This window comes from Hoplias malabaricus, chromosome 12, assembly GCF_029633855.1.
Source record: "Hoplias malabaricus isolate fHopMal1 chromosome 12, fHopMal1.hap1, whole genome shotgun sequence".
NCBI lineage: Eukaryota > Metazoa > Chordata > Actinopteri > Characiformes > Erythrinidae > Hoplias > Hoplias malabaricus.
In genome coordinates this window covers 34,109,348-34,131,529 of record NC_089811.1, presented here as the reverse complement: position 1 = coordinate 34,131,529, position 22,182 = coordinate 34,109,348, and the positions used below count along the sequence as shown (strand labels likewise).

Here is a 22,182-nt window from a genome sequence, read left to right as displayed (position 1 = left end):
CTTGAGCTTTTTTACTAATTCTGAGTTAGTAAATCCTGATTCATTCCATTTCCAAATATTAACACACCCCCTTTTAGGTAATGAATCCAGATGCTTATATGTGCATCTGTTGTGCACACAGACACTGGTTGGGTATGCACAGCTTGCATAATCTTAGCAGAAAACCATGATGTAATGCAATAGAGCAGCTGCACATACCTTTAGATAGCTTACTGCATGCCAAGTGTTGACAAGACAGGTATACAGCTCTCCAAATGTGTTCACTGCAACAAAGGGGACAAACTGCCCAATAATGCTGCTAATATCAGAAAGATTAATGTCCACAAAATGTAGACGAGAAGGTTATAGCTCTTTAAAGTGTTAATATTTTATTGAGCAATCAAAAACACAATCACAATGTGTATGTGTTTAGCACAGTGAATTAACAGTGTAATAAAGATTATAATCCCTCACACCACTCACACCACTGTAACACTTAACGTGAACCCTGCTACATAACATTTACAGTGTCATAAGCACATAATGGCAGGTGTCATATGTTGCTTTGAGGCGTCAAGACAAAATCTGCTCAAATAATATACCGTTGTCATATTACGATTACCGGTAAGTGTCATGACAGATGTCAGAACGTCTGATGTCATGAAAGCTAGCTGTAAACTCGGAGGAAATTACAAAGTGACATCAAATACTATGGCATCATTCTTGACAATGGTGTAATGATAATGATAATTTGACACTGTTACATTAAAAATAGAATGGCGGCACATGACGTATCTCGTAACAGAGAACTAAGATTCTATCAAATGAAAGGGAAAATCATACATGAAATATAAAGCTCTTGGTAGATATTTGAAAGCGCTCCATTAAACGGAAGGAAGTATTGAAGTACACTCCCTGCCTGTGTGTGTGTGTGTTCCACACTGACCTCTGTAGTAGATGATTGTATGTGATAAACGAGTGTGTCACATGGCTCCATCTGGAAATAAAGAAGAAGCTGTAGCAGCAGCAGCAGTAAATGGATGGAGGGTACAGCATCTCTGAGAGGAGAGGTCACCTGGAACAACACATCCCACACCTGCCTTACACTGCACAGTCATAACTCAATTCATAATTACAGCTAGCTTTTAAACACACACACACATGTATCCTTTTATATATCTAAACAAAACTGTACAGAAATGCTTTCCTGTGCTTGCAGTGTAAAGCTAGGTTTCAACAGGATCCATATATCAAATAGCAGCTTGTTTTCAAGTGTTGAGGTCTGCAGCAGCTCTTCCTACTCACACTCTCACACACATGCACCATGTTTCCGTCTCTGGGAAAAGCACAGGAAGCACTCTCACATGAGCCTCTGGCTGATCTCCAACAGCACGGCCTCATTCAATCAGCCCACCATACAAATACGGCTCCCCCTTTCAGCTCCAGTAACACTCAGCTGCACTATATCTGATCACATAGTAACATTAACCCCTTCACCTTGCACTGAACTACACTGCTTTAAACTTAGTGTTAAATCCAAGGCTTGTTTTGAGGGAGACTGCAAGGGGGTTTTGTAAATGACTACAGGTCTTGATTTGAGTGATTTATATAAAGACAGATTAACCCCCTGGTAATAATCCTTTTCCCACCTCGTCCTTCATTTTTAAGATGGTCCTGTAATGAAAGGGATTTCCATCAGCTTTGTATTTCTGCATGATTAAGTTGTTTGGCTGTAAACGCTCACTGTGTATTCTCATATTAAGGGTTAATCAAAGAAATGCTTTTTTTTCAATGGTGCAGAAATGTTTACAACACAAAGACATTTGACGCATAAAGCTGAATGAATTAATCCTTTATAAAAAATAGTTTAGTCTTTCTAGCCACTTCCTGTAATAACTTAACGCAATATAGTTATAAGAGGCATAAACTCAAGACACATCTGGTTCCAGTCACCGTCACTATGAACAATTTTGACTGGACCATTTTTAGGTCGGTGCATTCCACTGGAAACCACATCAAAATAATTTATTTAACAGAATTTTTTAAAAAATTCATCGGTAGACTTTCCAATTTCCACGTCTTTTATATATGTTTTCATTTTTCAGAATCACATATCAAGTTGTCTGGGACATTTTGGGGGTTCCCCCACCTTTAACCAGTCGCTTGAACCCACTCTCCGCCTTGAAATATTTCTGCACAGGATATATTTGCAATCATTAAATAAAAAGCTTTAAATGTTTGGTGCCTGATTTCTTGGTCCAATTCAGCATTTAAAAAAGTGGATTTAAAACATATTTTATCTTCAGCAAGTCTGATTTGATGGAGGTAACTGTAAATTCTGTAAATATGCGATGCACTGCATTTGCTGCAGTTTAGTAACTACAGGCTCCATCACTAACCTAACAGACTTAGTTCATGGATCCTTTTTTTTTTACTCTCTGGAGATGATGAGAGTGCTGTAAAGCCCTTTCTATCCACTGCAGCTCCACCGCCCACAACATCTCTCTCTCTCTCTCTCTCTCTCTCTCTCTCTCTCACTCTCTCTCTCTCTCTCTCACTCTCTCTCTCTCTCTCTCTCTCTCTCTCTGTGTTTTTCTGTAACCGGGAGAGTGAGTGAGTGCTCGCTGGTTTGAGAGTCATTCAGAGCCGCTGTTTATCCTCGTATCTCCGCCTCTATCTTCATGGGCAGGGTGTGGAGGCACATGTACCCCCAGTTCTCCTACTACTGCCCCCCGTACCTGCAAGCCAAGGTAAAGTACCTCATTCTACCTCACAGAACCTCACACTCCGCTCCGAACGCCTTCTGCTAAACACGGGGCTATTTATAGTGCTCGACTTCGACTCTCCGAGAGCTTCCCTCACCTTTTCAGAGACGCGTTTAAAACTGTAGCCTGTAAATTACGTTTACTTTGCTAGATAAGTTTGTGCTTTTGAAATGGGGGGAGATGAGGGGGGGGGGGGTTTGTTGGAGAGCTCTTGGAAGAGCCCCAACTCCTCCCCTTTACACAACGGTTGCGTTTGCTGCCTGTTCTGAGACGATTCCTTTTCTATGTTTTTCTCACTTTTTTAGCCTGTTGTTGCATTCCTTCTCCTCCAGTTTGTATGGTTATGGTTTTGTGACGAGGCTTTGTCCTGCTCTGGGCTGTGGCTCTGAATTCCAATGTCATTACACAGTCTCTGTGCCAGCTGGCGAACTGAAAGATAGGTTACACATTTCCCCACGACGAAAGCTTGCTGCACGAACACTATGGAGACCCTGAGTAGTGTCCTGTTATTTTGGTTCTTTCTTTTCCTCTGAAGTGGATTAGTGTTGTTGCTTGTTTGTGTTTCCTAAGAATGATATATTCATGAATGAGTGAACATGGTCATAGAGGAGATTTTTCATTTAAATTCTTACTAAAACTAGACTAAAGTGGATTGGGCTTCTCAAATGTATTTTGGACCCAATATGTTTCCTAACTGCTGTAGCGAGCACCGTACTGAACACATACTTGCATTTGGATTACTGGACCTGGGCTAGTTTCAATCATTTAAAACCTAATGTAGGTGATATGACGATAATTGCAGTATACTTGGAGAATTATTCACAATATCTCACTTTTAGATGGAACTGGCTTGCAACTCACTCACTCAAACACTCACATACTCAATCACATTTAGCAACTGCTCTACAGGGTGGTGCTATTCAGTGCTTTGCATGTGTTGTCTGTCTTGTATGTTGATACAAACCATTGGTGACAAATTGAATGCCCCAAATATTACTGCTCTCATAATGCACATACATTTCTGGACTAAAGTAATATAAATAATATGAGTACTGCCCTCTAAGAAATTATACAAGTGTTCAATATTCAAGTAAAATCAACAGTATATTCAGAGAAGTTGTACTGAGGCATTATGTGTCACAAACATCAGAGCTCTATGACGAACATCTCCAGTACATGCTTCTGTAGGTGAAGTGAAGCCACAAACACACAGTGGAAGGTTCCAGAGAAAAAAGGCTAGCATGTGGTCCACAGCAGAGACCACAGCACCAATCAATACAGAGGCATTTCTTGGGTGGAGCTGATCCAATCGCTTCTCGTTTCTTAGCACCGGTTTCTTCTGATCTGGTATCATCTTAGATTAACCTTTCTGAATACCTCCAACTGCTTTTAAACATGAAAGTGAAAGTGTAGTGCGTAACTCTGTCCTCTTGAAATCATGGGTTGTAAAGGGGCAAATTCATGCCCCTGAAATAAATGAGTAATGGTGCTGCTTATCATTAGCAACATTTTACAGTGCGCTTACATGGCTCATCGCTCACAAGGCTCATCATCTACTTTAAATTATTAATTGAGCCAAAGAGTGGGCCATTACACTGTTATTCAGTTCATCTGGGTTTGATTCATTATGCTTTAATAAGCCATAAATGTAAGATTAAGCTTTTGGCAGAACACTGTTGTCCATATATAGCAAACTCTGGGTTCTTCTGACATGAAGGAGATCAGAAGCATTCTGCTGGATCCCTCTTGTCTCGGTATGGGATAAAGTGTGTGGGTCTACAGTTAGAAGTGTATGGGTAAAACAGAAGTGTGGAGCTGAGAATTATTTTTACAGTGTTTACTTTTCATGGAGCAAAACATACAAAAAGAGCGCTTAAATCTAAACATGGCTATACAAAGAACGAGACAGTCTATAAACTGTTATACTGCAATAGAGTGAGCAGAATGAATGATCCACATTTTGGTCCAATTCGTGCGGTCTGACCATGTGACTGTTTTTTTATTTGAGAGAATAATTGGTTGCCTTTTGATCATTTGAATTTTCTGCTTTTTAGTCTGCTCCAGAGCCTCTTTAGTGCTGTTGCTATTTTTATGTGCTATTCTGGGTGCGGGCTCACATAAATGACTGTTATGGGACATGTTCAGATGCTTTTGTAAGATAAGGGCAGACAGGGAGGCGAGGAATGAATATCAATTTTTTATTTATTTATTTTATTTTATTTTTTTTGCAGTCTGATCTTTTTCAAGACCATGTGACAGCAAGAGCTTTGATCTTGATCTAAACGTCTGCGAGACAGGGCTTATAGACAGTACATGGGAACAGGGGTGGAGCCACACTGTTTAAAGTGTTCACAAACACTTAAAGCCCTGTTAGCTCTGAGGCTGAGTGCTGGCAGCTCTGTACTGTACACGATGATCCAAATATAGGAATACCTAATATAGAGCTGCACAATACAGAGGACACAATATCGCTTTAGGTGTAACAACTTGTCAGAACTCTTCAAGTGTTGTCAGAGGGAACTGCTATATATATAATTTTTTTATGTGGGATTTGGAGAATGTTGAAGTTTCAGTGCAGTTCTTTTCTAAACATGTTTCTATGGACAATTGAAGAGCCCTAATTTGATACCAGTACGACATTAAATTGTTGGTTTTCCCAGGCCCAGATTAAGCACAAATGTACACGAAAAATAATATCCAATGGTGATTCACCCTCAGCACTGCAATTTAGTCCAAACCTAGGCTTAATCCATGTTAGGTCAACAGACCCATAGTGTTCATTTGTTTGTAGCAGTGTTAGGAAGATCACTCTAAGGGTTCAATCAGCTATTCAGTCCTGTGTGTGTGTAGGTGGTAATATAATGCTGGGGATTTTACTATGTATGAACAATGTAACAGTATAACACAATGGCCTATTGATTTGTTGCATACTCCTAATTAAGTAAGGACATTTCCGAATTTCAGAAAGTTTGTCTCACATCACAGCTGAGGAAATTGCATTCCGGCATGACAGCGTGAGATGTCAAATGTTTTCTGATTCAAATTCACGGCAAGATCCAATCAGAGTGAGACAGCATTGATTTAATAAACACTTGGAACGATCGCTATAGCGATGCTTTTCCTTCATACAAAAAGGGAACACAAGTAATTCCAAACATAATTGTTTTTGGATCCCTAAGAGGGAAAAGTTTGTCCTCAAATGTGAGTATGTACGTGTTGTTTGGCTGCCTTACTGCTGAAACCCTGCTGTCCTGAATAACTGTGTCCAAACACCCACCAGTGCAAGAGGAAAACCAGCAAAACCCCTGCATTTCATTTGCAGTTATGAGCCATCTCCTGTTATCCAAGAAAAATACATCGTTCGTTGGTGGGCTGACTATGTCAGCACAGGCTTTTGAGGAGCAGGGCTTGAGCACATTAGCTGCCATTGGATGTTATATGCCAAGCACGCTAACAAAGGCATTAGGCAGAGCCTGAAAAAAGGCCTATACAATGTTTACAATAAAGTTTGAAGAGTTGCCTGGCAGCCAAACGTACACAATTAAAGTACGGCATGGTCGCGCTCATTATCTGTGCTGCTGCCTGAAAGGGAGCCCATTGTGTTCATATGATTCTCATTCTAGGAACTTTTTTTTTTTTTTGACAAGGGCGAAACGAGGGTCCCCCGTTCAATGGTGCCCGCGACACTGCTACACTACGCTGCCAAGAGCCCCTTTCAGCGGCACAGGGAAAACACTCCAGCAGCCTATCAGCGCAGTGACACTGTCAATGAGACGCACACAGGCGGATCAGCTTGTAATAGCCGTGCCTTTGTTGATCTCTGTAAACATGTCATTAAATTAATACGTGACGAAATAAAGGGGAATTGTGCAAGTGCTGAATTGCTTGGGCCCAGTGGCCGGTACTCAGTTGTGAAAGGAGCTGCATTGCCTTGGCTGAATATGACTGAGATTTTTTTTTGTCAAGTGTTTATTGCTTTATTGCTCTTTGTATGGGGATGAATATTTTATTCACGCCCTATCGAAGAATGATAAGCTCTCAAACTGAAATGAAGCCAGTGACAGAATGACCGGGGCAGCACGCGCAAAATAATGGATCTGGCATGTCAGTGTCATTCACTTTGCCTTAGGTAATATAGAGGTTCATTTTTATTTAATAATCCTAGCATGCCTGCGTTATTAATGCATTGATTTGCAGGTTTAATACAGCGAAATTAGATTTCCAGTTTGCATTTTAATCCTTTGATATCCGTACATTCGGTAGGAAATTGGACATATTGAACATTATATTTCAGTTCATAGATTAAACATTTTGAATTCAGGCTTTCCATAAAATACAAATTATGCAGGAGTTTAAATATCTAAATATCACAAACGTCAAAAAATATACATGAATAATTACAGTTTGCAAAAACACACTGATCATAATATGCACCAGAAAGAATATTTTTGGCAAGTGCTGTTTAGCAGTGAACATTTTCAATAGTTCCTTTCTGTTGCAGTGTGTTTCTGAAAGAGAAGGCAGGTGTGTATGTATGGTCAGAGACCTGGTGGAGAGGTGTTGGTCTGTTAAAGGGGTCACATGCAACTGTGTGTGTGTGTGTGTGTGTGTGGAGTGCGGGGGTTCACTAGGCTGTCTACCCTCAGTGTAATGAGCTAAACTCAGCTCAGCTGCCTCTCTCATTAGCCCTCATCATGTGCCTGTCTGCTGTCTGGCCTTGGAGAAGCAGCAGTGAGGGAGACAAATGGTTATCTTCTTCATGCAGTGCAGTTCAGGGCACAAATAATAAAAAAATAAATAAAGAAATAAAAACAAAGGACTAGTTGTTGCTTAAAATCTACAAAGCGTAACTCTGCAGTTGCTATCTATAAAATAGTTTTAGTTTCATTCATTTTTGGTTTGTAATTTATGTTGCAGCTTATGCTACACAGAACTATAGCATAATGTATATTGTGTGTTATTTTTAAATAATATTTTATAACAGTGTGCTATAATGGTATATAGTATGCGTATGTGTTGTGTGATAAAGTATGTGAATTCTCTTTACAGCACTTTTTTTTCAGCACTCTTTATTCATTTGGAATTAGAGGGACATGTTGGAGTAGGACTGCACTTTTTTCCCCCATAGAATTAAAAATGCCAGCTGCCCTGTTAATTTTGAGAAATATTTGAATGCTTATTTAGTCATTAATAAATACATAATCGCTACATGTAAAATAAACTTTAACTCTACTAAATTTCTTTTATATGATATGTAACAATTCTTTTTTCCTTTTGCTGTGAAGTTGATGTAGTGGAAGCTGCCTCAGTGATTATGTTTGTTTTGGTATGAGTTACAGTTGAAGAACAAGATCAGAATCACTACTTTACTGCATTTTTGCCACCACCAAATACTGTTAAAGCATTCCTGCGCTGTGGGTTTATTAAGCACTGAGCAAAATTAAAACAGACGGGATGCAATGAGTCTATATTTGTTTTTCATTCATTCATTCATTCATTCATTCATTATCTGTAAGCACTTATCCAGTTCAGGGTCGCGGTGGGTCCGGAGCCTATCGGGAATCATTGGGCGCAAGGTGGGAACACACCCTGGAGGGGGCGCCAGTCCTATGTTTGTTTTTTTCCCCCACAAATTAGTTTTTACAATGATTCTGCAAATATAACTGTTATTCACTTGAATTTTCCTTGGAATAATCATTACATTTTATTAAATTAAGGCATTAGGTTTTTATTTCACAATTTGAACATCTATATTAAAAAACAACTAATTACTAGGGCGGCACGGTGGTGCAGCAGGTAGTGTCGCAGTCACACAGCTCCAGGGACCTGGAGGTTGTGGGTTCGATTCCCGGTGACTGTCTGTGAGGAGTGTGGTGTGTTCTCCCTGTGTCCGTGTGGGATTCCTCTGGTTGCTCCGGTTTCCTCCCACAGTCCAAAAACACACGTTGGTAGGTGGATTGGCGATTTAAAAGTGTCCGTAGGTGTGAGTGTGTGTGTGTATGTGTTGCCCTGTGAAGGACTGGCGCCCCCTCCAGGGTGTATTCCTTGCGCCCAAGGCTCTGGACCCACCGTGACCCTGAATTGGATAAGCGGTTACAGATAATGAATGAATGAACTAATTACTACTGATTATATTAACATACATATTATATTATGTATTTGGGTGATATTATATGTAAGTTTCGTGCAGATATGAGAGTCAAGATTTTAAGTTTTGAACCTAAATTCAGGGCAAACATCATACCTGTTCATCATCTTGTGTATGTACTAATAATAAATGACTAATATAATAGGCCATTTCTATGTTTCTGTTGCACTTCTAAACATGTTGAGCTCTCTGACCCCTCCCCCAGCTGTGTCTCTTCTTCACACTCTCGCTCACTCTGTGTGTGTGTGTGTGTGTGTGTGTGTGTGTGTGTATGTGTCTTCCTGTGTGGCAGTCGGACGTGCTCCCTCCCACACAAACACACCAAGCTGTTAGAGCTTCTGTGTAAGTGTGTGTGTGTTTGTGAGTGCACATGTATACACACGGTGACACACACTCAGTGCTGTGGCTGTTGCAGTAGACGATGAGCGCATGGCCACCCCTGAAGCGTCCGGGCCCTCGACTGCTGCCCGGCAACAAATACGGGAAGGTAAACATACGCGTGGGGATTTTCACAACACTCTCACTACTGGCACACTGTGCACTCATCTTATGACTGTCTCAGAAAAACATGATGTGCATTATAATCAGAGGAAGCCGAACGAGAGACAGAGGGGGGCCTCTGCGATATAGATATACTATTTTGTCATGTCAGAGGAAATTAGATTGTATTGGTAATTGAATTGAGGATGGAAGAGAGAGAGAGAGAGAGAGAGAGAGAGAGAGAGAGAGAGAGAGAGAAATGTGGTAAGAGAGGTAAAGGAGAAAACAAAGTGCTGAGAGCTATGGCAGAGAGAGAGAGATAAAGAAAGAGAGAGAGAAAGAGCAAGAGAGAAGTGTGCTCTCTTTAACTAATGTACAAAAACCACTTCTGCTTTCATCCAGAGAACCTCAGCTCATTTTCACCTCATTCCCCCACAAGGCAGAGAGATACTATATAGCAACTGGGGTGAGAGAGAGAGAGAGAGAGAGAGAGAGAGAGATCAGCATTTAACAGATTGTATAAGAGCTATTTGTGCAGGCATATGTAAATGTACGTATATGCATCAGAGAGGGAGAAAGAACGATTTTTTGTCAGTGATAAAAAGCATGTATTTATTTAAAAATAATATACAAACATTAGAATGGATACAAACAAGCAATCTGTTGTTATTTTACCTGTGTGTGATTGTGTTGCCATAGAGATGCTATGATGTTTTTACTATTGATACCAGAGCTTTAGCTTTGATTTCAATGCCTCCTTCCTCAATACAAAGTGAAAGTTTTTCTGATCAAAAATGATTGTGCCTTTACGCATCCACTTGCACTTTTTCTTACCGCAATTCACCATCTTTCATGGATCTGCTCGCCACGTGGGTGTTTCTCTGAGGTCATGGAAATGAATCTGCTGATTTTGTTTGTTACTGCCTGCTCAATCCTGATACACACAGTCAGTGCGTGTGTCAAATCCAATAACTGTTTTACATAATAATAAAATTAAATCGTGTGCTGATAATATAAATAAATAAAATTGAGTATAATAAAAAATATGAAGGCATCGTAGGCCACTTTCACATATGAACTCTGAACAAACTCTAGAGAAGCTCTAGAGTATCAGGTCCGGAGATGTCCCGGAGTAGTCCTTTCACACATGCAGTGCACAGCGAGAGATTTTCAATGTCAGATGCATTCTCGCAGCAGGAAATGCTCTGTGTGCTTTCAGCATGAGGCAGTGCCTATGCAGCGCTTGCAGGAGAAACTCCTGAACATTAGTGGCTCTGTTTACACGATCTGTCTTGGATTTGCCTGGAGTCTCTATTAAGATGCTAGTGGGATAAAATCCACTTTAAGTCTGGGTCAAATGTTGCATGTGTTTTCGTTCACACATCGATCTCCTCTGGGTAAACTCTTCAGCGTTCCCGTGCATTTCTGAAAAAGGCTTTTAGAGAAGAGTCGTGAGCCATCAGTCAAACCAGTTTTGAAGGTGATGGGCGTGCATCAGACCTCAGTATCTTTTTAGAGGGACCACTAACTGCACCATCACAGCAGAGAGGAAATCAGTTAGTAAACTCCTCCCTTTGACTACTATCCTGTCTGTTTATAAGTTGCATTCACAAGTTTGTTCGCTTTAAACAACATTTACTAAAATACATAAATAAATTAAAAATATAATGAAAAAAATAGCACATTTTTGTCTTACAAAGCAGAGTACACGTGCAAGGTTTTTCCAACCTAGCGTCACCAAGTCCAATCACCATAGCTCCCTGGCTGGGCATTGGAGACACATGGAAGTGCCAGGTGTAAACAACTTTACGTCTTACTGCCCACATGTGAGCAGATCCCTTGAGATGTTATGCAGATGATACCAGGAATAAACAAAGCCTAAGTGTTTTACAGAGAACCATGTAACGGACACACTGCAGCATAGCTGCTTGCTTCACTGCTCATTTGTAGCAGCTAGTATGATTAAATTCTTTGAGTGTGATTGCTTTGACTCTACTGCAGATGTATGAGCTGCAGAACGATCCCCTCAAACGTTCCAGGAGCTAAACAAAGTCATGAACATACTGACAGCTTCAAAACAATGTATTTTTTGGTGCTCTGCAGATGGACTTACTGTTGAGCTGTCACTGTCAGATTAAGTCTGTTTTATAAAATATTGGGGTATTGTCATATTTAGAAATATATATATATATATATAAACCTGAGTAAATATATGTTTTGTTGAACTAATTGGCATCAACAACAATACTCTCTCTCTCTTTCCCTCTCTCTCTCTCTCTCTCTCTCTCTCTCTCTCTCACACACACACACACACACACACTCTGCTAATTCAGCATTTTTCTCTGCTTCTTTCATTGGCCAATACCCTGCTGGCATCACACACTCACAGTAGCCTGAATGATGTCAATAGGTCATTGACACAACCTCATGTGTGCTGTGAGTGTGTAGCACTTTATTATCCACAGATCTGACCATTCATTCACATCCATTCACTGTAGAAAGCACTCTGCTCAGTAATAGCAGAAGTACTGAAACAAATCTGTGTGATGCATTACTCACAGCTAAAGGTTAAGATGGTAAACCTCCAGTATTAGAGCTAAACCCTACAGTTAACCTCAAATTTACACTCAGATTTATAATCAGACACAACTGCATTTATTTACTGCACAATTTATTACAACCTTTACACAGCCCATAGAGATTTTCCAGTCCACTCCATAGGACAGGTTTTGTACACATTAGTGACCTGGACGTTGATAGATGGGATATTAGTTGCCCTGCAGATCTTTATTTTGAAACATTAAGCAGCAGATGAATTTAAATTCCACAGACAGGTGGTAAAGCAGAGTGCTGTGTGTTTTTGCTGTGTTTTTGCAGTAGGTATTTGGCAGAGAATCATTTTTTAAAAGGTTCAGGGATATATTCTGCTCTCAGTGGGTTGTTAAAATAAGGGAACACTATATGTCCCTGACTGAATACTGAATACTATTTTGTCACTGACTTCATATAATCATTTTCTGAATTTTTTTTCTAAAGGCGCCAAATATACAGTGAGCGGATGAAGTAGTTATGGCGACGTGATGGAGCTACAGGTAGTGTCGCTTTGGTCGTGGGTTCCAACATCACCTCGTGTGTATGTCTCTAAAGAGTTTGGTGTGTTCTCCCTGTGCATGCGTGGGTTTCCTCAGGATGTTTTGGTTTCCTCCACCAGTCCAAAAAAAAAAAGGAAGGTTTGGCTGTTTATAAAGTGCTCATAATTGTGAGCGTGTGGTGTCCTGAGATGGAACGTTTTGTTCTTGCCTTGTGCCCGTTGACTCCGGGTAGGTACTGGACTCGCGGTGACCCTGAACAGGACAAAATTGTTGCAGAATCTGAATTAATGAATGAATATTTACACACATGATTTTTAATACCAACAGATGCTTAAATAAATCAGTGAATTCAGTTTAACTAACTATTTGAAACAAATATTTGATTAGTAATTTGTTTTAGCAGCAGGTAGTGTCGCAGTCACACAGCTTCAGGGACCTGGAGGTTGTGGGTTTGATTCCTGCTCCGGGTGACTGTCTGTGAGGAGTGTGGTGTGTTCTCTCTGTGTCTGTGTGGGTTTCCTCCGGGTGACTGTCTGTGAGGAGTGTGGTGTGTTCTCCCTGTGTCCGCGTGGGTTTCCTCCAGGTGACTGTCTGTGAGGAGTGTGGTGTGTTCTCCCTGTGTCTGTGTGGGTTTCCTCCGGGTGCTCCGGTTTCCTCCCACAGCCCAAAAACACACGGTAGGTGGATTGGTGACTCAAAAGTGACCGTAGGTGTGAGTGTGTGAGTGAATGTTGAGTGTGTGTGTGTGTGTGTCTGCGTTGCCCTGTGAAGGACTGGCGCCCCCTCCAGGGTGTATTCCTGCCTTGCGCCTAATGATTCCAGGTAGGCTCTGGACCCACCGCGACCCTGAACTGGATAAGTGGTTACAGATAATGAATAAATGAATGATATTATCTGAATTATTTTTAATACCAACAAATGCTTAAATAAATCAGTGAATTCAGTTTAACTGACTAACTATTTGAAACAAATATTTGATTATTAATTTGTTTTAATCCAGAAGAGATAGTGTGTAGTTGACACTGAGCCAAAATTCCTCACCCTAAAGAAATAAATGTTTGTCTTCTCTGGAATTCTTATTCAGGGATACACAGTCCCAACTTCAATGTTTTTTACATTTTTATGTATAAATATCAGCACTGGCAGAATGCGTTAAAAAAATAGACATCAGCGTAGGTGCATAATTCCGTTTATCTTTGAATACCTAGTGATTCTGATGATGATTATGGACATGAAATTTAAGAATAGATATGCACTGTATTATGCAATGACATAGGGACCAATTCATCATTATAATGACATTGTAATTATTCTTTTTTGTGTGTGTGTTAAAGATCTAATAAAATGTTAGTCCTGCTCGTCATTGGTCATTAGTTCTTCTATTTTAGAAGTGTCATTTGGCAGGGCTCTACTTCACCGAGGTCCGTGTTTATAGTATTTAATGTTTCATAACCTGGTAATATATTTTTTACAAAGTGAATGAGCACAGGTGATAAAGGTGTTTTTCATGTAATTAAGTAACCAAACGTTTCTGATGTCTCTGTGATTAGTTTGTTGTTTCTCAGCTGATGTGGTTTTCGACTCCTCTATATTGTTCACTGTTTGCGGTGGCACTAGACGCAGAAGTTGCATAATCATAAGTTTATACAAAGCCCCTGACATAAAAAGCCAAAGAGTATATCGTCTTTGAGGGTCAGGGCAACTGTGCCGGTTTGTAAAGGAATAACAAATGTATATAAACCTCGCTGAGAAGAAAGAGCAACAATGTTTGAGATTATTCTCACTGCAGTGTGCTCTTAAGGTCACATTAGAATTCAAAACAGCAGAATGAAAGTGCTGAGGTCGGGGGATATTTTAGTAGATAACAGGAAATGCCGAGTTGAGGTTTGAGGACAAGCCATTAGAGTTTCGGTTAGAGAGAGAGAGAAATAAAAATAAAGCAAGTATACATGAGAGAGAGAGAGAGAGAGAGAGAGAGAGAGAGAGAGATCCTTTGGCAATACATCAATACCTATAAGACTTATGCCAGTAAAGCCTTTTGAACTGAATTGCTGAATTGGAAGAGGAGAGCAAGAGAACCTGATATACCTGACTTTTGCTCTTATTTTATTTAATCCAACAGAGGGAGGAAAATGCTAGCAGATTAAAGCCTGGTTTAGCAGAGAATAATACCAGCAGGCCAGTGATCCTGATATTTTAGCTTTAGGAACACTCTGATCCACTGTGTGCACTGAGGAGCTCTTCTAACACATTTGGACTCAGCTTACCCAGTGTACAAGGAATGTCCCTGGACGTACAAAATAGGTCTAAAAGTAGTCTGTCCGTCAAGGACATATTTTAAACGTCAATGGACGTCCAAAATCCATCTTAATAAGTTAGTTAAGTGGTGACCAATCGATAACGTCAGTGGACGTCCAAAATGCGTTTTATACAAGTAATTTATTTCAGGACCAAATAATAACATCAATGGACGTCCAAAATACGTCTAATAGTCGTCTTTTCAATGTCTGTGTTTGGACGTCTTTTCAACTTTCATTCTCAACCTTAAGAGAACGTTGATTAGACGGTAGTCATTACGTTATTTCAACGTTGAATCAACGGCTAAATGTTTACTGGGAAAGGTCTGGTGATTTTATATTTATTGCCTTTTTTGTGTTTCTTACTGTTACACCTTTAGACTGTTTCAGAAACATAGATCAGATTTTTTATTTCATACACGTGGGATGCAAGGGGCACAATTCTGAAAAAGCTTCAAGCATCAGATTTGCTTAAATATTTAGAACAGTTTATGGCCTATATATTATTCGTATTCTTCCTTCATTCATCCTACATCTGTCTTCATCTAAAACATTTTTAAAGGGGGTCTGCTTTATTCATATCAATATGTTAAGCTGGTTTTGTTAAGTTGGTTTTAGCATGGGCCTGCTATTGTTTTAACTTATAAATTACAATGCAGTTTTTTTTCTCAGGAACCTTCTTTAGGGCCACCTGTTTACACACATCCCATTTGTTGAAATGTATTTTATTCTAAGCCTGTATTGTCTTTTAAGGCCCCGGCCCACCAGAGGGATTACACTAGTTTAACCTTTTATGTGTCGTCCTATTGAAGAGATTTCCCTTTCAGTTTGGAGGTTTTCGTGGTTCATAAGGAGAAGAGACATTTCCTTTTTATTGGGTGGTGGTGTGTGTGTTTGTGTGTGTGTGTGTGTGTGTGGGGGGGGGTAACTTTAAAACACAGGAGGAGAAATAATATTCTTTCTAATAATTTCTAACAAAAAAACACACACACAAATATTTATTTGTATGAATTAGGGGACCATTTTCTTACATTTTGTGGAGGCTTGTTCTAATAAACTAGCCTAAACCTTACACTTAGCATAACTTTATTCTCCCACTTGATGAATTGTTGCGAATTACGTCGGGGGTTCCTTGGTCCTAACAAGGAAGAAAAGCACCCACAACATTTGTTTTAAATTCGGGTGTCCAAACGTGATATATCCCTGGCACACACACACGCATGCACGCGCGCGCTGATTTCTAAACCACAGTGTAGTTGATGGCCGCGCAGAGGAATGTGAAGTATGCGCGCTTGATGAAAAAAGCGGAAATAAGAGGGTGAACGGTCGGGTCATATTTCACCTCATATGAAAATATGTCGCTTTCTATGATATTTTTGGATACTCGTATATATAATTAAGTATTTTTACCGAGCGCTGTTTAAATGTTTAACCGATTCGCGCGGTATCTACGTGTGAGATATGTGTCTTAGCTTGTGGCGCACCCCTATGGTGGAGTGCTCGGTGGTTCGGTCCGTAGTGGGAGGGGCTGTTTTGTGGAGAACTCAGTACAGATCAATGAAGGGAGCTAAACAAACGGGTTGGGCAATTCTGCCAAGTAGAGCTCAGCCCGGTGAATTTCTGCTCGCAAACAGACATACAGCGGATTTACTACACTTCAGCGGGGCAGATAAGGCTAAAAGTGAGGTTCAGTAACAGCACCGGCCGGTCTCTATGATTTGTGGAGTCAAATGTACAACTTTAGCAGCCGTTTATCGCTCGGACTCTAGCGCTTACAAGCCAGTGACCGACAACAACTGACAGTAAATCAGCTTTACAATCGGGAAAGTCGATACTTCCACTTCGAGGATGATATTTGCGAATTCTGGCAACCTTCTGAGAACTACGTATCGTAAACAGGTAAAAATAATCACCCAGTTTCCCGAGCTTGGGTTATTTAAATGTCGTGTAGGATTGTGAAGCTTTACTGTGCCGTAATGTACACAAAGTGGCTTCTGAGGTCAGTGTTATCCGTTGAGGGAACACTGAAAATAATGTGGAGATAAGCGTTTATCAGCGGCATTTTCTTTTGGCCTGTATATAAACTAGACCTCCATTTTTGTGAAATGTAATTTAGGTAATTGACCCTATACCTGTATTTTGTATTTTAATTTAAAGGTCCCAGCCTTAGTGCAAGGCACATCCCAACATTTTGCCTTTCTAAATGAAGTTAGTGATTAAAGTTGCTGCTTCATGGGATATTTAAAGTGTTTCATTGAGGAATACATTTTGGGTATTCAGCTTGATTACACATTAACATTAATCACTTTTAAGTTTGACAGAGCTGATCCAGTATTTTTAAATATGTGTATAAACCTTTCACCTAATATTCTAACTATCTGCTTTGACACAATGTATCTGTAATTGTGTTTACTTTTAATCTACCGCGATGCTTGACTTTATTATAAGCACAATTTGTTTTTACCTGTACACCCTAACCCCAGTTTTTCACCCAGGTGAGGCTGAGGGCTGGTGAGTGCCAGCTGGGCATAAACGACCTTGTCTTGTCCATCAGTATTGATAAAATGACATGCCATGGCTTTAGCAGATGTATCTGCATTATGATTGATGACAAATGTGGATAATGTGCTTTCAGTGGCCTTTCCAATTATGAATTATGATTTATCAGCACGTGAGCAGATTAATTGGTTGATTGTGCGAGAGAGAAAGTGAGATCGAGAGACTCAAAGAGGATTATGCATATTCATGGGCAGGTTTAGCAGGGTGACTCTGTAAGAAGAGCAGGGAGAGGTGAGGAGCTTTCAGGGGCGAGGCCTGTTTCTGCTAGGCCACAGTGTTTCCATCGCGGATATGACGAGCTATCTTGAGTCTGGGGCAGGCCGATAAGAGTCTGGTCTCTCCCCTCCTTTCTCTCGCGCTCACTCACTCGCACTTGCTGGCTCTCGTGCTGGCCCCTGGACGTGAATGCACAGCAGAAAGGAACAAACAGGCTTTGAGATGGTCAAAAAAAAAAATGGCAGGTCTGTTGGAAACTAGCCGAGAAAGAGAACCATAAGGCTGAAGCACAGAGGATTGTAAAAAGTGGACAAGGGGAATGCTCTCTCTCTCTTTCTCTCTCTCTCTCTTCTCTCTCTCTCTCTCTCTCTCTCTCTCTCTCTCTCTCTCTCTCTCTCTCTCTCTTCAAAGATGCTCATTGTCCTCTTATTGCCCCAGCCCGTGGAGCACTTCCTGGAGTTTTTCTTCCAGTGGAACAATCAGATAATCTATTCTTTTTTTTTTTTTTTTTTTTTTTTTTTTTTAAGAGAACAGTCCCAAATGCAGTCTTAACAGATGGCAGTGCCATGAGATTAAAAAAACAAACCCTCACTGTCCTTATTTGCACAGACAGACACGGTCATTTCATTTTAGTCTCCCAGACAGGTGAAGTCTTGTATGGTTTTCTGTGTCAAAGGTCTACAACATTATAAATATGTACTCTGCGAGTTTGCAGGTTGACCTTGCAGGTAAGGAATTTAAAAATGTATCTCCTCAAATACTCGCTTTTTAACGTTCTTAACGTTCGATCGAAGTCAGTGTTAAAATGTTTTATTCCAAGTAATTTTGGAGCATTTCAGTTGATTCATTCAACATGAAATTTTCACACGATGTAAAGGACAGTGTTACTGCTGTGTTCAGATGATGCCGTAAACTACAAATCGGCAAAAATGGAGATACATGGTTTTAATTGGATAGCGGCGATGTTTTTACAGTTTGTCTGTAACAGGTCTGAATACCTGTGCATGACTGAACAGTCAAAGGTGATTTAACATTTAAAGGCCAACTGCATACATATATATTTTTTTCTCCAAATATTTGCCCAACATTTAGCTGTAAAAACTAATCAGAAAAAGTTTGATGTGAACTGTTCTATTCTATATAAAGAATAAAGAATTGTTAACGGCAATTGGGGGGGATACAAACCAAATATCCAAAATCTATAATGCAACTTAAAAATATTCCTCACACCAAAATGTATAAAAATCTGAGAAATGATTTGCTTGGTTCAAAAAAGACACTAGGTTTTTTTTTTCTTTGGTTGGCCACATTTTTGCTATTTAATTTTTATTCTTTATTATGCTTTTATATTATTATATTATGCTGTTGTTTAAATATAGTTTTGCATTAGAGATTGGTCATAACATTTTTCAAAAATTCAATGGTGGAACGGTACTAATAATAATCTTCGGTTTCTGTGAGATCATAAAGACTAGATGTTCCACTGCAGTTATGTTTCTCAGTATTTCATTTGACAGGTGTTGGCTTTAAAAAATAGTACATTTATTTTTACTTGAATTATTATTCCACAGGTGTTTTACTGAAGCATATATTTGGACTTATCAACCTCTGATTCTGATGGCCCTTCCATCCTCATGAAATACTCTGTTGGTTGAAGTGGCATTTAACTTTTGTTGTAGGAGTCACAGTTCTGCCTTATTTGCAATCGTAATCTCGCAACCACTGTGCAGCCCTTTAGGACTGACTATACCTTGAAGTGCCATTGGGCTGCAAGACCATTTGAATATGTGCTTGAGCTTATCCATGCCATAAATGCCCTCTTTGTGTTTGAGAACTTTCATGGAATGATATTTTGTTAAGCGTTACTGGATTTCACAGAGTTGAGACCTGTATTTCAGCACCCTGCAATCTCAGCCCCATGCAGCAGGGCTTTGGCTTAGTTGCAGCTGTTAAGTGGATTGGAAATACAATTGACAGCTGGAGTTTGAGAATTTGTATTAATATTATTATTTATCGCCAGATACCATCTGTTTTTTTTATATAAAATGAAAAGCATTTGAGTAGAAAACGATTTAAAGAGTTTATTTAACCAGATTTAAATAGTGGTCTTTCATTATCAAAAGTAAAGTCAAAGTCATTCACAGAAGCGACTTGAATACATTTGCATGTAAGTAATCTAATGAGACACAGTGTCTGTACCTGAGTCATGCCATGTTCTCTAATGAGGCCTAGCTCAGCTCTCCTGTCCTTTAGATGGCTTTAGTGGAGAAAGGAAATGGTGGGATTCTGAAAGGAAATTCCTGCAGATTTCAGCTTCCAGCCAAAGACTTATGGAACCCAAACATTCAGGACAGAGGCATAAACAGGGCGTTGCTGAGTGCAGAGCGTGTTTGATTATCATTAGGATGTATCTGTCAAAATGTAACCATGAAAATGGAAGCATGTTTATGTCATATTTGCTATTAAAGATATCCAATGCCCTGTTTCAAAACAACATTTTAAATATATAGTAAATGTGTGAAATTATTAGTAGTGCATTTGAATCCGTTTTGTGTGTTTTTCTCTGTTTTTACGAATAGAGAAGGGAGTGATAGAGAATAGAGTCAGTCCTTTAGATTACACATATAGAGCCCAACCTTCCAGGTGAATGTCTTAATGAGTTTATTGTATGTTTCCAGCACTTTGCTTTGTCCCAGGGGTGTGTCTCAGTGTAGTGTCTGTTACTTGGCTGAGCTGCTACTTCATTGGAGCTGTAAAATTTCATCTGAGATGTTATTTTCCTTTTTCATTGTTTTTGCCCAGTTTTCTCATTTCTCAACGCTTAGAAGATTTTTGAGATTTTTTTTTATCAGCCTGGAGTAGAGAGCAGGTGCCAGGGCATTCCCCCTTCTCACAAAGCAATTTTAAGTCTTCCTGTTCAGCTTTCACTTCAGAAATACTTTCAAGATGAGCAGTAATGAGCACGGTGGTGCAGTCAACTGTATTCTCAGAAGCTGCTTTTATGTGCAACAATGAAAACAAGAGCTAGCTTTCCTGGACTGTCTGTCACCGGCCAGTTTTGGTGGAAAGAAAGGTTAAATATGTGTCTAGGTCAGGAGGACGAGAGCAGGAGTCAGAGTGTGCTTTTGCAACGAGTAGGCTGTTTTGACCTGTCAAAAAATGTGGTAATTTCATCTTTGGTTGCTAGTTTGCGCACACCTTGAAGGTTCAGTCCACCGGGTAAAAAAAAGAACAGAAGCTTTCCGGTTCGGGTCTAAAATGCTCTTCCTGGTTTGAAATCCCAGCCAGGGAGTGTTGAGTTGCAGAGCTTAGGAGACGTGCGAACGCTGGAAAGACGATCAGAGCCTCTGGAGCCCGCCCAGCCTGCTATTGCTCAACTCTGTCACTGCTTCATTCTTTGGATTCCGAACGCTTCCTTTTTCTCGTGACTGCCCGAGAATACAGAGAAAGGCAGAGAAAGAGGGTAATCAGACTGTAACAGAGGGAGTACTTAAAGAGGAAAAGCTCCACCAGCTCAGAACATCTGTGTCCATGCAAACAGGGCGGAAGTGATTGGCTCTGCCACACAAGAGCTCTTTTATAATGTGGAGAATAGGGCCATCTAACCAGCGCACTCAAAGCCTGTCCAAATATGCCCCAGGATTTTTTTCTGGTATGTGTGGTCTTTGAATAGAGAACATGATTCCAATTAAGGGTTGATATTCAGTTTGAACGTTGCCCATTTCTATTCCTGTCTGCAGAAGGTCCTTGAACACAGAACAGGTTTTTAAAAACACATTGCCTTTGTAGAGCAAAGTACTTATATCACTGGGATGTTTGGATTACATTTTGTTTGTCCTCTCCCCCTCCGAAGTCCACAAATGTACAGCATAAGTGTTTAGGCTTTTTCAATTTAAAAAAATAAATAAATAAAAAATTGGAGATAGCTTCTGCATGGGACTGGGACAGACATACACACACACACACACACACACACCCTGCAGGGTTGGAAGCAGTGTTGTCATTCTTTTCCTGTTGCTTAGTTTTCATTCCCAGACATGTCTATCTGACTGGTTCGCATGTGAGGACCTTGGCAGGCGTAAAGTGGTTTCCTGTGCATGTGGATTTTTGTAGAGAGGCACAGAACAGTGTAAAGTTATTGCAGCCTAGCACTATTTGGTGTTATTTTGGCACTAATATTGTGTTATTTACAAATCGCCAGGAGCAATGTGATAATATTTTATCATAGTAGGATTAAATTATGACAATTAGACCGCAGGTTTTTTTTAAGCATGTCGTAGGTAATGTCAGTCCTTGAAGAATAAGAGCATAATTGGTGCAGTGTAATGGGATTTAGTGAAAAAAATAAAGTAAAAATCATATTCCTTGTCTAATCATTACTAATTAGACTTTTTTATATGTAACACAACTGGTGATTTATTTTCTGCCTCTTCCAACTTATCACACTTAATGAACATGGGTTGTGACATTCGAACTTGATTAATGTCAGGTTTAATTCACGTAAATGATTTCAATTAAATATTTACCTGTCTGTTTTAGTTTGTTCTTTGTATGTTCCTTTTATAAATTCTAAAGGGAGCTGATGTTTCTTGCTTCCTGGGTGTCAGATGACAGACAGCTTTACCCCAAAAACAAATACCACTCTG

At 39.9% G+C, this 22,182-nt stretch overlaps 1 protein-coding gene across 3 annotated transcripts in view; it reads left to right on the top strand.

Moving 5' to 3' along the window:
* Positions 1–2,598: 2,598 nt before the first annotated feature.
* Positions 2,599–22,182, top strand: part of LOC136710870 (RNA-binding motif, single-stranded-interacting protein 1) — a 53,820-nt gene continuing 34,236 nt past the window's right edge. Inside the window, exon 1 of one of the 3 annotated variants that reach the window (XM_066686721.1) lies at positions 2,599–2,729. In XM_066686721.1, coding sequence (XP_066542818.1) covers positions 2,661–2,729 — 69 coding nt within the window. In that variant the 5' untranslated portion in view covers positions 2,599–2,660. Of the gene's footprint in view, positions 2,730–16,339; positions 16,661–21,084; positions 21,189–22,182 lie in introns of those variants that run through there. The other 2 variants (XM_066686722.1, XM_066686723.1) reach the window with 2 other exon arrangements.